Raw genomic sequence first — 16,232 nt, forward strand, 5'->3', positions numbered from 1 at the left:
CAACAACAGGCAGGAACTACTAATCACCTACCATTTACAATTACCACAATGAAGGAGTTGTCCTCTCCCAAACTGAGCATCTCTTTCTTTAAAGAGCTATCTACCCTATTTTTAGATGTCAACACATATATTAAGACTAAGACTTATTCAGACAAAAACCAAAATGAACAATCCAAAATTACTGTCAGAGTCTAAATTTTTATTTACTTGTTTTTTATAAACATCTTTCTTGGTCTAGTACTTAACGTAAAGAATACTAATAATACAAAGCACCGAGATGCTAAAGCAATAGCTTCCACACGCGTACTAAATCTAGGTTGCCCCTAGCACTGAAGGCCACAAATGCTTGGATAAGGCTCTCTAATTTCAAATCAGCTTATGAGATTCTGCCTGTTGAGAGATGCCTTCATAACAGTTTACCAATGCTTTTGAGTAGATTATTGTAGCTTTATGCCGTCTATGACCACTAGAATGCTAGAAGTAGAGATGGTGCTAATTCTGTTCCTCTTCTAATACTGTCCAGTATCTGTGGGTACACAAAGCCCCAGGCAAATGGTCATTCAAATGAATAAAGGAATGGGTATCTGAAGATGATTTCATTTATATATTTGATTTATATATATTTACATATTCATTTATAGATATTTCATTTATTTATATATTTCATATATATTTATATATTCATTTATATTATATATTTATATATTTCATTTATAACAAACTCAGGAATCTGCCAGTATTTCTCTAAATGTCTAAGTGTAACCTATAAGCAAGAATTATTGAGACTAAATAAGAAAGATTCCTCACTGATCTGTTGACCTCATTCAATCCAAACATAGTCTTCAGACTTCCAAATATTCATTTAATAATTATTCTCCAATCCCATCAATCTCCAACAAATTTATAAGGTATCTGTTCTGTAGGAAAGAAATGAAACAACTTTGGAAGACATACTCATCAGCTCAAAGGACAGGACATGTTAAAAGAAACTATTTCATTTGGTAGTATATATTAAGTCCAAATTTTAATAGCTACCATCAGATAGTAACTGCTCAAGAATTCCTTTGTGGCACCTGGGTGGCTGAGTCAGGCCTCTAACTCTTGATTTCAGCTCAGGTCATGATCTCATAGTTCATGGTATCAAGACCCGAGTCGGGATCCACAATGAGTCTGGTGGGATTCTCTCCCTCCCTCCCCAACTCTCTCTCAAAATAAACATTAAAAAAAAAAAAAAATCCTTCAAATCTTCTAATATACATAAAAAAGTAAAATTCGACCATTTGGAAATGTTAAAATTTAATATTTAAACAAATTTGAACAATTTTACTATGTCCCTCACATACCTTTATTTCCATAAGGTATGCCATGGTCCCTGTTATACGGGTAAGAAAAAAATCAAACACTCATGCTCAGGATGTCTTTTTACTACATTCAAGTTCTATAACTTATTTGATAGGTTCGGAAAATATAACTAAGCATGAATAAGCAATGCACTAGATGAAATGTTCTGAGCTTCCTTCTGCCATTCTGACTTTCCAGTATAGACTACTAAGAAAATAAAATACTTTCATAGCTTATTTTCTGTTCACCTATAGTAAAAATTACAGCTAAAATTATAAAAAGAGGTTGAGGAAATGCAACACAGTGTTAGAACTCCTTTTGTTATAACTGCACGTTCTTACTGTTGCATCAGTGCTAGGATCAGTTCCAGCTTCTGTTGCTAGGTGACCAAATTCGTTTGCATGGCTGCAGGAAATCAGTAGCATTGCACAGAAGCCAAGAAGTGGCGAATAAAAAGAAATATCTATTATTAGTACTTCTGTTTTACTGTACTTTTCCCTCTCATATTTTTTTTTTTTTTTTTTTTTTTTTTTTTTTTTTTTTTTTTTTTTTTTTAAAAATTTTTTTTTTCAACGTTTATTTATTTTTGGGATAGAGAGAGACAGAGCATGAACGGGGGAGGGGCAGAGAGAGAGGGAGACACAGAATGGGAAACAGGCTCCAGGCTCTGAGCCATCAGCCCAGAGCCCGACGCGGGGCTCGAACTCACAGACCGCGAGATCGTGACCTGGCTGAAGTCGGACGCTTAACCGACTGCGCCACCCAGGCGCCCCTCCCTCTCATATTTTTAAAGAAAAAAGGATGTGAGAAGAGGTTCTTAAAAGGTGAAAGCAGGATTCAAACATGAATCAAAAGCAAAAGAGCACACATTCAAGGGTGCGTCTGTCTGAAGAGGATGTTATGGCTTAGAAAGAAACTCAAGGATACACGAATTCATATACTACCTCATATATGTACTTCATGTCATTCATATTTTTGATGAATTTAAGTTTTAAAATCTGGAAGCTGAGACAGAGAAGGAATAAATAGCTTTAATAAAACATTATGAAGGGTGCCTGGGTGGCTCAGTCAGTTAGGCAGCCGACTCTTGATTCCAGGTCAGGTCATGATCTCAGGTTCTTAAGTTTGAGCCCCTCATCGGGCTCTGAACTGACAGTGAGGAGCCTGCTTGGGATTCTCTCTCTTTCTCTCTCCACTCTTCCCCAACTTGTGCTCCCTCTCTCTACTTCAAAATAGGTGAATAAACTTAAAAAAAAAATTACAAAACTATGAAATCTAAACAGATCATCCTCTTTGGCCACATCACGAACATGCTTACACACTGGTTAAACTTTAAGGACTGTTTTTGACTGTTCACCATCCAAAACCAATACACTTCCGAAATACAGTTCATGAGATTATAATTATTGAGAAAGTGGTAACAATACATGATAAAACTCAGTATGTGTTTCAATTCTTAAGTACAAATTCTTTAATACTATTAATAATATTTTTAAAAACTACCTACTTTTGAAGAAAAATTGGTGTTATAAACCTAACAATGTGCTATTGCTGCACATACCAGGAATCAATTTCCCTTCTAAGCATCCAGTCAATCTGGTTTAGCAGTGAGAGACAGAGATAAACTGCAAAAAATGCTTAATAGGGAATAAAAAGACCTGAATTCTGGTTACACACAGTCTAGAGAAAGAAATCTTAACATATGTACATATTTTACATACATCCAAAAGAGGTGTTTTTTTAAAATTCCTCCCAAAATGAGAACAATCAAAATCCCCCCATCGATAATAAAGACAAACAACCTAACTGAAAAAAATGGACAAACAATGAATAAGAAATTCACAAAAGAGAGACATTCTGATAGTCAAACACATGAATCGATGTTCAACCCCGAAGATGATGATGGAAATGCAAATTGATACAACTAGATAATATTTCACATCTGATTAATTTAAGAAATCTTAAATCTGATAATACCAAGTATAGGTGAGAAGTGAGAAAACAGGGCTGCTACCGTATATGTTTGGTAGGACTGGAATTTGGTATAAGCTTTTCAGGGAAAAATGCAGCAAACCTAGTAAAGCTGATGATGAGGCACAAGGCCTCAGATGAAAATAACCCATATTTGGGCATATACCAGCCAGAAGTACCTTGCAAACTATGGCTGGAAAATAAACTCAGTAGTGTGTCATAATCAGCATTTGTAGATGAATTTTTAGATGTAGATACTACCTTCTTAGACATTCCATTCTGTCCTCTGTAGGATATTCATACCTCTATTTTTATTTTCAAAATAGAGAAGTAGGTTGTGCCAAATCAAGGAAGGTGGAGGGGAAAGTCACACTAGTAACTTCTTACCTTGTAAACGAAGGGGAGAGTAATGTGGTGTGGTCAGAGATATGCCAGACTTCTGCGCTGGGCTTTTTAAAATCCTTAAAATGCTCCACAATCTAACCATCTGTCACATTTGCATCCTTATCCCTCACAATTATTTTATATACCTTCCTGCTCTAGTCTGACTGCCTCCTTATCTGAACAGATTACAGAAATCTGAGGGACTATTTTACTAATTCTCCCAAAGATGTCACATACCTCTTTCCACTCTAGATGCACACGAGAGAAATTCATACATACAGTGGCTACCCAAGGACACCAGGAGTTAATTCTCTCAAGGAACTCCAACTGAGGAAGTTTCTTCAAAGTCATAAAATCTGAGTATTTACCCAGTTCCTCCATTTGTTTTCTAGTTCTTTGATCAAAGTTTTCCCATCTGTATCTGTGGACAATCATCCCTATCTTACAAAGTGGTGATAAAAACTTATCCTAAAATATCTATCGGGACCTATCCCACAATAAGCCTTCAATACACAGTAGCTGAATCAAAAACCAGGCCTTGCCACCAAATCCTGATTCTACATTTAAGAGAGTCTTCATTTTAGGAAACATAAATAAAAACAAAAAACACATTAACAGAAGCATTAATAACAAATTCATTAATTTAAAAATCACTTGAATACAATTACACACTGGATTAGTTGGCACAACTTACTGGGTGTAAGATCCCTTTTCCCTCTCAACCCAACCTGACCAGGACTCTAGAACAAGCTAGCTATTTCATCTTCTGGCCTCAGGCCAAAGTGGGTCTGTACCACCTCCAGGTTCAGTGGGATTATCTGATCCTGTATCCTAATAGGAGAAGTGATTGCAAAGGTGTAGGCTTTCCTCTGTGGACTATACTTTAATGCAAATAATTATCATTACCAACTAAAGAATACAGTTTCATTCCGCTTGAAACAGGGTAAGAACAATACAGGCCCAGAGCTTACAGCTAATGACGTAATGTAACAGATGGCAAAGAAAACAGAACTTAACTCATCTTCGCTTTTGAGAATGATCTTCAGACTGAAAAAGGCAAAACCAGTATTGTTTCAGAGAAAATGGAGCCCAACACAAGTGAAGAGACCCAGAGAGCATCTAGCTGTTTATATGAGTCAGGACTCTTCGTTCTTATAAACAGAAGTCTCTTTTGCCCACACAAGTTGGATTTGAAGGACGCCCAGGTAACCAGGTGTAGGTAAGAGGGTAACTGAACCTCAAAAAATGTTCGTTCCCTCCCCACCTTTTGCCTCTATTTCTCTCTGCGAAAGCATTTTGTTTTCCACTACAGACCAGACTCTTTCAAGGACTACTAATCACTTCTAGGCTCACATATTCCCAGCCCTTCCTTCCATTAAGAGCTCTAATGAAAAAGGTCCTACAAGAGGACTTTGAGGTACTCACCCTGGAGCAAACAATTGTGGCCAAGCCTGCGGGGTCAGATCCATCCTCAGACCATGCACTGTGGCCAAACCCAACGAGGTATTGAGAATGCAGCTGCTCCCAGTCAAATCACATAATTTAAAAACAAACATCTTCCATCTTGACCACAAAGGTATGAGATTTTTATTTAAACACATAGTCTACTCCATTTCCTTGCATTACTAAGTAGTAATTTGGGGAGAGGAGTTAGTTTGACATGTCTTATTTTATTTCTAGGGGACTATATTCCTGGCTTTTTATTATTGTTGCCTTTTTCATAATTTTGTTAACCATTCCTTTTCAGTAATTCTAAAAATTCCACTCAAAATATATTATCAAATTATCTGTCTATATTTCAGAATTCAACTTAGGTCTTTTTCTTCTCAGAGTGAAATTTCCATTTCTAGTCATTTTAATTTCCTTTTTCCTTCATTACCAGTAACATCTCTCTACTACATAAGGATTTATCCATTACATAACAAAACTTTAGAGCTAGTACATATCTGACTTCACCCACTCTGTATCTATATGGCTAAATCCAACACCTTTTCTCCCATTGGTATCTTTTTCTCCTCTCATGCCACAGTCAAACCCACATAAAAGGCAGTTCCAGATGGTTCACACAGAACTATCTTAAATATTCTACATTTCACTTTTTATAGCTTTATGCCATTTTTTAACATAGTCAGCATTTTGCCTCACCCATGCAGATGCTCCATCTACTGGCAGAATATCAGCTTCGGCTTATGGTTTTTATTTTATCATTATTTTTTTAATGTTTATTCATTTTTGAGAGACAGAGAAAGAGAGAGCATGAGCAGGGGAGAGGGAGAAAGAGACGGAGATACAGAATCTGAACAGGTTCCAAGCTGTCAGTATAGAGCCCCCAACGCAGGGCTTGAACCCACGGACCGTGAGATCATAAGCTGAGCTGAAGTTCGACATTTAACTGAGCAAGCCAGCCAGGCGCACCTAGGCCAATAGTTTTTAAAACTACTTTTTAACCCTTATTTTCCACCCTTAAAACACTACTGCCCTGGCAAAGGCCTAACTGATTTCCTAGCACAGTGTTTAAGCATAGACTCATGAGTGAGATCTTTTTCCAAAACCTGATTCAGCACTTCCAAGCTGCACACCTGGGGTATGTTACTTAATATCTGAGTCTTAAAATGGGAAAAAAGTACCAGCATCATAGAATATAGATATATGTACAGCACTCAGCCCAGTAGCTGGAACACTGTCAAAATTCAGTAAGTGACAGCTATTACCTTCCTACTCCTGACTTCTCCTTAGTCTAATTTCACCCTATTTAAATGAGGGCAAGCAAATCCTCAACTGCTTAAATCATTCACTCCCTTTTCCCCTAATCTCAAATCATTAGGCTTTCCATCAACCTGATCCTGCTTTTTCCTGATAAGGCAGCCACTCCAATTGAGTCAGTCCCTGAGAGTCTTTCACAGTCCAGCATCTATTTCACTGTTGTTCAGCCTCCTTCTCAGCCTTGCAGAAAACCACACCTCACTCTGTTTTGAAATCTTACCTGTTCTTTCAAGTCAAATTTAAGATACCAACTCCACAAAACTTAAACAAGGGCACGATGATCTTCCATTTACAGTAAGCAAAGCCCATCCCATGCAAATTTATTTTACACTGCCTCAGAAGTTTTCCAGTTCTTTCACGTGTACAAGCAGCACTCTTATGTGACCAACTAGACCATAATCTTCTAAAGAACATGGACTATGTATTTTGCTTTCAATTACCCCACAGCAAATTTCAGACAATTTCAAATCTTAACACTATTTATTTTAATACACACACACACACACACACACACACACACACACCCCTAAAGAGCAGTAATCACATATCTAAAGCAGTAATGGTTTTATTGACTTTTCTTACTTAGGAAGTAAACTAAAAAAAAAAAAAAAAAAAAAAGCCAAAAGACTAAGTAAAACCCTAAAGTAAATGCCCTAAGCAGGAGAGAACTCTAGATGTTCTTAAAATGGGAAATGAAATAAGAAATAGCCCAACACATTGTTTTTACTAAAAATAATTTGCCACAGAACCCAATGGCTGATACTATTTATTTTAAATAGTAATCATACTGTGGGCATCTGAAAAGAGTCAACACATTAAGGCAGAAATCTTCAATAATTTTTTATGTTCACAATAATTAAAAGCCAGAAAGTGCCTTAGCTAATGCCACAAACTTCTTTTCTGCTTACTTTAAGTGATGACTAAAGAACTTTAAAACAAGCATTAAAACATTAAAGGAAGAAAAACCATCAAGCATGTCAAAAATTTACTCATGTTCCTCACTCAAAACCAGCCTGCTCATAAAGGAGTCACCAGCTTCTCTGTCCTCCTCTTGGCAGGGTGGAAAAATGTGTCCATAACATGGTGCTCACAGGCTGCTTCACAGCATTCCAGTTCATTACTCAAGTCTGTTTGTGGTACTTAAAGGCTTGTGCCGCAATGGCTTCAGCTTCATCCTGTTTGCTCACCGCCAGCCCAAAGGAGTCCACCCTGCCCTGTTACAACAGGTGGCCCTGGAAGCTTGTACAGATTTATTTACCAGATCTAAGCTAAAAGAAAAGGAAGACTTTACAAGTCAGTGGAATCTTCTACAACAGCCTACACAGAATTCCTTATGTATGCGGGAAGCACAATGTCTGGTTCGTTCTAGTGGGGTAACAGCTTCCTACAGCTGAGGCCAAGCAGATACTCCCACCCCGAAAAAGGGGGAGGGAAGGAGAAAATGCAGTGAAACATGTTAGAGAAGTGGGCTAAAAGATCCAGGCTTTCTTCTGTGCCCCAGGACTATAATTCAACAAACAGTTATCAATATCAACCTAACAATGTAGTTTCATAGGACGGATCAGAAGAATCTGGAATCCAGGTCACCTAGAACCTAAACTACTTTCACAGCAACATAAAGCTACAACAAAAAAAAATTTTTTTTTTACTTGAAAAAGCCCTTATAACTTCCACATACATGAAAAAAAAAAGTCCTCAAAAGAGAAATGAGTAAATTAAAATACATAACTAGGAATATCCACCTCAAACATATCCCCACCAAAAAAGCCAGAACGTAGATTACTCCTCATGCATTCCCTGGGTATCCATGTTTGTTTGTCCCAAACAAAAAGGGACACTTTTGTTTCTAGTACCAAATACACTTAACTGTTTTGTCTCAAAGATTAGCCAAAATATCTGACAAGCATTATGAATATTTGTAAAGACCTGGTGGATCAGAAGGAAGACACACTTCCCAATTCACTGATAGCTGAGGAACAAGAATTAAGAAGAGGATTCTGATAATCATGACAGGACAACAGGCACAATCTAGGAAATGAGGACAGGTGGTCACCCTGTCAGTGGTAGAATACAGAGCTAGTGAATTACTGGCCCAAATACTCCAGATCCTAGTGGCCAGCAGTCCAAGTACTTGAGCTATGGCTGCTGAGGCCATCCTCACCTCTCCCGATTCTCAGATCTCTTCTCAGATTCTTTCTCTGATTGGCTGTGAAAACTTCAGCTCTTGTCACTGTCATGGCCATCTTCTGGTCTTACTCTCCCCCCACTCTGTCATAACTACAGGCAGCCTGATGGTCAAGCAGATGCCTCCTGGAACGTCTAGGAACCTCCAACCTCTAGGTTTGAACCATCAGAACCATTAGATTGCCTTGACCACTGTCAGCCACCAAAACCTGAAGCTTCCTAAATACCACCAGTAGTTACTCTACCTAGAGAAACTGAAGGTTCCTCACCCACGGTGATTTAAGATGCTCTCTAAAGGCCCCATCACCATTCCAGTAAGTACTTAAGCCAGTACAGGCCAACTGAAGACTTCCAATCCCATAGCCCCCAAAAAGTCTAATGCCAAAGCCACTTCCAATGCTGTGTTCACTCACCTGGAGTCACCAAATAGGCATCACAACCTCAAAGCTATTTCAGAGAATACTCACTGCCTTCCCAGCCTTTGCTAGCAAATGCCATCACTAACCCAAAATGGGGCTGCTGCTGCCAACACTACTTCTCTGGCCTCGTTTGCTGAGTTGAAGCCCTCAGCACTACGATAGTGGCAAAAGCTCTCTGAAAGGGCGCTAACACTTCTGTGAACCACAGCTACCCAAACAATCCCGAGAGCCTCTGCCACACACAGTCCTGCCACACTGTACCTACCAGTTAAAGAGATCTAGCTCCTTAGAAGCATATAGTTCTGCCTTAGGCTGCCTTGTCTAGCCCTTCAATACTACTGCTTTATAGGGTAATTTCTAACAGCTAGGTTTACCCATGAGTTAGACAAAGCCACTCTCCGGATTCCATGAGTTTCCATCTACATCATAGCTATTAGCTCTCTTATATACAAACTAAGCAACTCATAGGACTGCTTTTGCTACAAAAAGCTCTTCCCAAAAGTTCTTCCTACCTTCCCAGAAGTTTACAATGGGTCAACAAAAACGTCCATAACCAGTTACAAACTCCCCAATGGCTGATGTAGCAGGGGTATCACATAGTAACCTTATACCTCTTCTCTTAGGCCCCACTAGGACTATGAACTCCAAAGGCAAAAGTGGTCCAGTGCTAAAAATAACTGCTTATAAGGAAGATTCAAGAGATGTCACTGGAACAATCACCCAACAGAAATGACTGGCCCTGCCGGCTAGCAACCAACCCACTCACTCACACAGAACACAACACTGGAGAAAAGCAGCTAGCATGTCCACAGGAAGACAACAGTTAGGATGATGCAGGGGAGACAGATGCAAGGGTGTTATTCTAACTGCCCCATAAGAGAGACACCGCCAAGGAACTACTCAGGAAGTAGGAAAAGTTACCCCTGTAAACACACTCCCTCATAGTAGCTAAAATTTCTTTGTAAATTTACTCATCATGATACTAGGAACTGCAATCATACAAGCAAATGGATAAACAACAAGGCTGTAACAAGGTTTGCTGTATTTTTTTTTCTTTTTTTAAATATCAACAGAAAACTTTAAGAATAACATAATAAAACCAGATCTGCAGAAGTTGTTAAAAGCAAGCATAAAATAATTGGAGAAAGCAAATGTTATCAAAGCAGTGACAGGAGATAAAGGATGCTTTTTAAAAATCTCAAACACTTCCTTCAACACCATACCTTATCAATGGCTTTTCCAACCCGAGAAACACTGCTGTGGATGTCTTTGTGGTCTGAGGCCAATTTTTGAACAGTATCCTTTATTCTTTTACAGCACTGTGTCAAAACAAGTGAAAGTGTCCCTGATAATTCAGCATCTTGGCCTATAAAAATGAAAGAAAGAAAGAAAAGAAAGAAGGAAGATTGGTTACTCATGAAAGCAAACCCAAAAGACAGCAAATTTCAAATGGGCCCTTTAGAACATGAGAGTTGGAAGAAAAGTGAAGAAAAACAAATATCTGCTTTGAAGCAGATGGTCACACTCACAGATAACATTTTTCAAGTGAATGCTAAGAAAGCTATCTTAATTTATTTTTTGGAATAAATAAGAAAACTTTACTAGGAAATAAACCACTTTTGTAATTACCAAAATAGCACAGACTGTGAATAATACTGCCAAGGCATTTTTCAAAAAATATGTCTAAGTGAATAAACTCAGTTATTCAATCCACTTAAAGTAAACTGTTCAAATTATTCTCAAAACAGTTTCATCGTTACTAAATTTCCTGAAGAGATTATTTAGTCCAAATGCTTTATATTCTATATGAAAGATAGAAAAAAACCCAACAAACTTCTTTGGATACCATGTTGAAAAGCATGAACATAGCAGAAAAAGTTATCATATCCCCATGTATAAGGCACAGTGAGCCATTCTTATAAGGGTTCCCACCACCCTACCTGATAACAGAGGCTTACTGTGCCCTAAAGTGTATACAATGTGGTTTATGATGAATTCCTGCTTTCCTTATGGGAGTCTAGAATTACGCTATACGCTAAGGCAGAGAGTGCCTATATGACCAGTTCCCAATAAACACCCTGAGCACTACCTCTCTAGAGAGCTTCCCTGGTAGACAACACTTCAAACTTGCTACAATCTGATGTCAGAGGAATTAAATGTGCCCTGCCTGTGTGACACTACACTGAGAGAGGACTCTTGGAAATTTTCTCCTGGTTTCCTCTGGACTTTGCCCAATGAGCCTTTTCCCTTGGTTGATTTTGCTTTGTACCCTTTTGCTATATAATAAACCTTAGCCATGAGTGTGACTACATGCTGAGTCCTATGTGTCTTCCTAGTGATCACTGGAATCTAAAGGTGGTCTTGGGGACCTTGATACACATGACAAATCAACGGAAAGTTACTAGAATTTAAATCCTCTTTCCCAGTGCTACCTCCTCAGGAAAAAGGGAGGAAAAGAAGATGGGAGGAAGAGAGAGAACAAATTGAGTCATGTTGTCAATTACCTCATCTATCTACATATCCCCACCTGTGAGTAACAGGCCTGGCTTCTAAACCCCTACTCACTGTAACAGTGATTCTTAAACTGTAATTTACATCAGAATCACCTGAAGGTCTAGTTAAAACAAAAGAGTTGACCCCCCCCACCCCCAGTTTCTAATTCAAGAGCTCTGGGATGGGGCCCAAGAATCCGAACAAGAACAACCCCAAAACTACAGTAGTCCTAGGATGTTCATTTATTCAACAAATATTTATAGAGAACTCATTATGTGACAGGTATAGCAGTGACGCAAAACCATCAAGTACCACCATCAAGTACCTAGGCTGCCTTAAAACGTACCTTCTGGTGAGCAAAATAAACAACACAAAGTATCAATTATATACAGTATGACAAAAGATGATATATGCTACTGGGGGAGAAAAAGTTGTGTAGAAGAGATGGGGAGTGCATTTGAGCTGAACAATCACAATCTTAAACAGAGTGGACATTATAGGCCTCACTGAGAAAGTGGTATCTGAGTAAATACTCAAAAGAAATGAGGAAACCAGCCTTGGGGCTACTGTGGGGGTTGAAGGGCAGCATATCTGCCACCCTAAAATTAGCTTCTTTGGCATAAGAATTATTTTGAGCGTATTATTGTGAGAAACAGCAGATGCAGGAAAAACTCTGAAAACAGTAAAAGTTACCCTTTTGTAAGGGAAATTTACATTTAGAAATCTCCATCAGTAAGAATGTCTCCCTCTCTATACCTCGAAAAGAAGAATGGCACTAAATCATAAGAAACCTATCAATGAAGAAGGCTCAGATTTATATCTGAATAACAAACTTTACTCTTACTGTGCTTTTCCTGATAAACTGGTCTCCCCACACCTTTCCTGAACTCTAAGCCACCTTTTTGACTTGCTCATTTTTCTCTGGGAACCTCCCACGTATACATGAGGTATATATGTTAATAAACTGTTTTTCTCTTCTTAATCTGCCTTTTATTACAGGGGTCTCAGCCAAGAACTCACAAGGTTAGAGGAACAATTCTTTTTCCTCTCCTTCAGGGGAAAGCATTCCAGGCAGAGGGAGCAAAAGCCCTTACAGAAATATCCTAGATTATTCAAGGAACAGCAAAGAAGCCAGTGTGGCTAAAGTAGATGTCTGGCAAAGAAAAAGAGGAGAAAATGTTTAAAAGATTACGGGGTCCTGATCGCGCAGGGCCTTTTTGGCATTATAAAAGGCTTCTTAGACTTTATTTTGAGTGAAAGGGATATCCACTGCAAGGTTTTGAACAGAGCAGGTACAAAAACTGACACATTTTAGTATGGCCATTCTGGCTCAGGACAGGAGTAGAAGAACAGAAGCAGGAAGAGTAGTTAGGAGGCTGTGGCAGCAATCTACATGAGAGGACAGTGGCTCAGCCCAGGGTGTTAGACATGGAGGTGGTGAGAAGTGGCTGGATTCTGGATATATTTTGATGATAAAGCCAACAGGATTTCCTGACTTAAGTATGAGGAAAGAAAAGGACTTACAGATGACTCTAAACTTTTTAGCTTAAGTCAACTGGAAAGATGGAGTTGTCTTCAATTAGAATAATATAGATGAAAAGCTGAACAGGTATGAAAGGAAGAAGAGATAGAGTTCAGTTTCAGCTTGTTAAATTTCATATGTGAGTAGTCACCTCAGTGCACATGAGGAGGAGTTAGACATACAAACTTGGAGTTCAAGAGCAAAAACAGGGCTGGATATATAAACTTGTGAGTCACTGGCATGTAGATGATACTTAAAGCCATGAGGCTAAATCAATGAAATCATCAAAAGAATTAGTACAGACACAAAGAAGTAGTAAAAGACGAGAGTCCTGGAAACTCCAAGTTTATAAGACCACGATAAAGTCGAACTGGAAAAGGAGACTAACTGAAACACTGTGATGTAGGAGAAAAATCGAGTATGGTGCTGGGGAAGCCAAGTAAAGAAAATGTGTCAAGGAGGAAGAAGTAACCAAGTGTATTAAATGCTCTGCTATGTTAAGTAAGATGTGGACTAAGAGCTGACCACTGGATTTATAATGTGGAAGTTAAGAGTGACCATGACAAGAACAGTTTCTCTCAAGTTTCAAGAAAAGAAACCTAGAAGGGGCATCTGCATGGCTTAGTTGGTTGAGTGTCTGACTCTTGATTTTGGCTCAGGTCATGATCCTATGCTGACGGTTCAGAGCCTGGTTGGGATTCTCTCTGTCCCTGTCTCTCTCAAAATTAAAGGAAAGGGATAAGGGGGAAGGGGGAAGGGGGAAAGGATAAGGGGGAAGGGGGGAAGGGGGAAGAAGGAAGGGGGAAAGGAAAGGGAAGGGAAGGGAAGGGAAGGGGAAAGAGGGAGGGAGGGAAGAAACCAAACCTAGGGACTTCTAGGCACTATGAGAAGGGAATATGTTTGGTTCAGTGACAACCACCGAGAGAAGTAAAAACGATAAGCAGACAGAAAATAGTGTCCATTAGGTAAGCAACCCAGTATGATGTGGCCAAAATAAATTGCCCTGATCTCTATTTACAATTATACGAAGTAGGTATCAGGTGCTTCCAACATCTAATAACATAATTTAAGCTAAGAGAAGACCTGGAAATTCAGGAAAATTTCAAAATCTGTCTAAAAGGTATTCCATACATACCTTGAGCCAAAAGAATCTAACTGCTTCAGTAGCTCTACTGTGGCCATTTCTGTATCTAAACCTTACCTAACGTCAATAGCTTCATCTCCTCTATAAATCTCTCTGTTCACCGATTCACTCAGTCTTCTCAATTCCTAATGAATTCTGTTCTCTCCACCATTCCTCTGACACTGAATCATATCCCACTCAACAATTTTATGTATAATCCCATCATCCATCTCAATTAGATACAAGTCCTGAAGGGAAGACAGATTCTTATTGTTAACTGTGCATTCCAGTCTTATCCTATTGTCTTGCAGTTTCATGCGCTATTAATGTAAGTATTTGGATTGGTGGCAGAGAGAAAAAAACAGTTAAAAAGAATGCCATATTCAACAAATGGTGTTGGAATAACCAGACATGCAAAAGAATCATACCATATACAAAAATTAACTCAAAATGGAATGAAGATCTAAATATAAAAGCCAAAACTATCAAATACCTAGAAGAGAATAAGAGCATTCTCGACCTTGGATTGAGCAATGGCTTCCTAGACATTATACCAAAAGCACAAGCAACAACAACAACAACGACAAAAAAAACCAGACAGATAAATTACTTAATTCCTTCATTTGTTCAGTTGGCCTTTACCAAAACTAAAAACTTTGTGCTCCAAATACTACCAAGAAAGTGAAAAGATAATCCACAGAATGGGAAAAAACATTTACAAGTCATATGTCAGATACGGGCCTAGTATCCAGAATATATAAAGAACTGTTAGAACCTTACAAGACAAATAACCCAATTTAAAAGTGGGCAAAGAATTTTAATAGACATTTTCTTCCCAGAGAGAATAAGACAAAATACCATAAAAACAGGAAGAGATGCTCAACATCATTACTCAAAAGAAAAATGCAAATCAAAACTACAATGAGAAACTACTTCACTCCCACTGAGATAGCTATGATGAAAAAGGTGGACAACAAGAAGCGTTGGGGAGGATGTGGAAAATTTAAAACCCTCATATACTGCTGGTGGCTGTAAAATGGTGTAGCACTGAAAAAAACAGTTTGACAGTTCCTCAGAAAGTTAAAGAGTTACTGTATGATCCAGGAATTCCACTCTGAGGTACATACCCAAGAGAAATGAACACAGAGGTCCACACATAAGTTTGTACACGAATGTTCACAGCAGCATTATTCATACTAACCAAGAAGTGGAATCAATCCAAATGTCCAAATGATGAATAGATAAGTGGGGCATATCCATAAAATGGAATATTATTTAGCCATAAGGAATGGAGAACTAATACATACTACAACACGGATGAACTTCAAAAACACTGTGTTAACTGAAATAAGCCAGACACAAAAGGCCATACATTGTGTGGTTCTATTTATATGAAATCTCCAAATCCATGGACAGAAGTAGATTCATGGGGGCCAGAGGCTGGGGAAGAGTAGAATGAGGAATGACTGTTAATAAGTATGAGGTTTCTTTTCGGAGTGATGAAAATGTTCTGGGATTAGATAACGGTAATGGGTGCACATCTCTGAACATACTGAAAGGCAGTGAGTGAATCATACCCTTTAAAAGGGTGACTTTTATGGTATGTGAACTATTTTTCAATTTTAAAAATCTCAAAAATGCAAGCTGTAAGTCCTATCCATTCTATCATATTTTTTTTTTTCCTACACTCAGTAGACAGCAAAGTAAACAAAAGGTTAAAGAACAAAACGGCAAAGACCAAAGCAGAGGATAGAGGTCATCTGGAATTTACCAATTGAACTTCCAAGCCCCAATCTTGAAATCCATCATTTTCCAATCTCAGCAACTTAAATGTCTGAAGTTTGGTGCCTTCGTCATCTCTTTTTTTCCTTTACCATCTACAAGACCCTCCACTTTTTGTTTTTCAAGTTTATAAATGACAGACACTAGTAGCATAAGGTCAATTAATAAACACAGAGTTTTCAGTATGCCCCAAGGAAAAATAATTTCTACAATGTATTTGGAAGTGTAGGAAAAGTACAATGGAATAATC

At 38.4% G+C, this 16,232-nt stretch overlaps 1 protein-coding gene across 5 annotated transcripts in view; it reads right to left on the minus strand.

Annotated features, from left to right (window-relative positions):
* The window catches only part of RMND5A (required for meiotic nuclear division 5 homolog A), a 69,678-nt gene that overhangs the window by 39,158 nt on the left and 14,288 nt on the right, over positions 1-16,232 (minus strand). For 3 of the 5 annotated variants that reach the window (XM_086700641.1, XM_086700640.1, XM_086700639.1), the window contains exons 2-3: positions 10,286-10,428; positions 1,683-1,787 (exon numbers count right to left, since the gene is read on the minus strand). The exons of 1 other annotated variant lie outside the window; for it this stretch is intronic. In XM_086700641.1, the coding sequence (XP_086556767.1) occupies positions 1,683-1,787; positions 10,286-10,428 (248 nt within the window). The remainder of the gene's footprint in view (positions 1-1,682; positions 1,788-10,285; positions 10,429-16,232) is intronic. One more of the 5 variants, XM_086700642.1, reaches the window with a different exon arrangement.

The sequence above is a fragment of the Puma concolor genome, chromosome A3 (assembly GCF_028749965.1).
Source record: "Puma concolor isolate L17-30 chromosome A3, mPumCon1.1.hap2, whole genome shotgun sequence".
Lineage (NCBI taxonomy): Eukaryota > Metazoa > Chordata > Mammalia > Carnivora > Felidae > Puma > Puma concolor.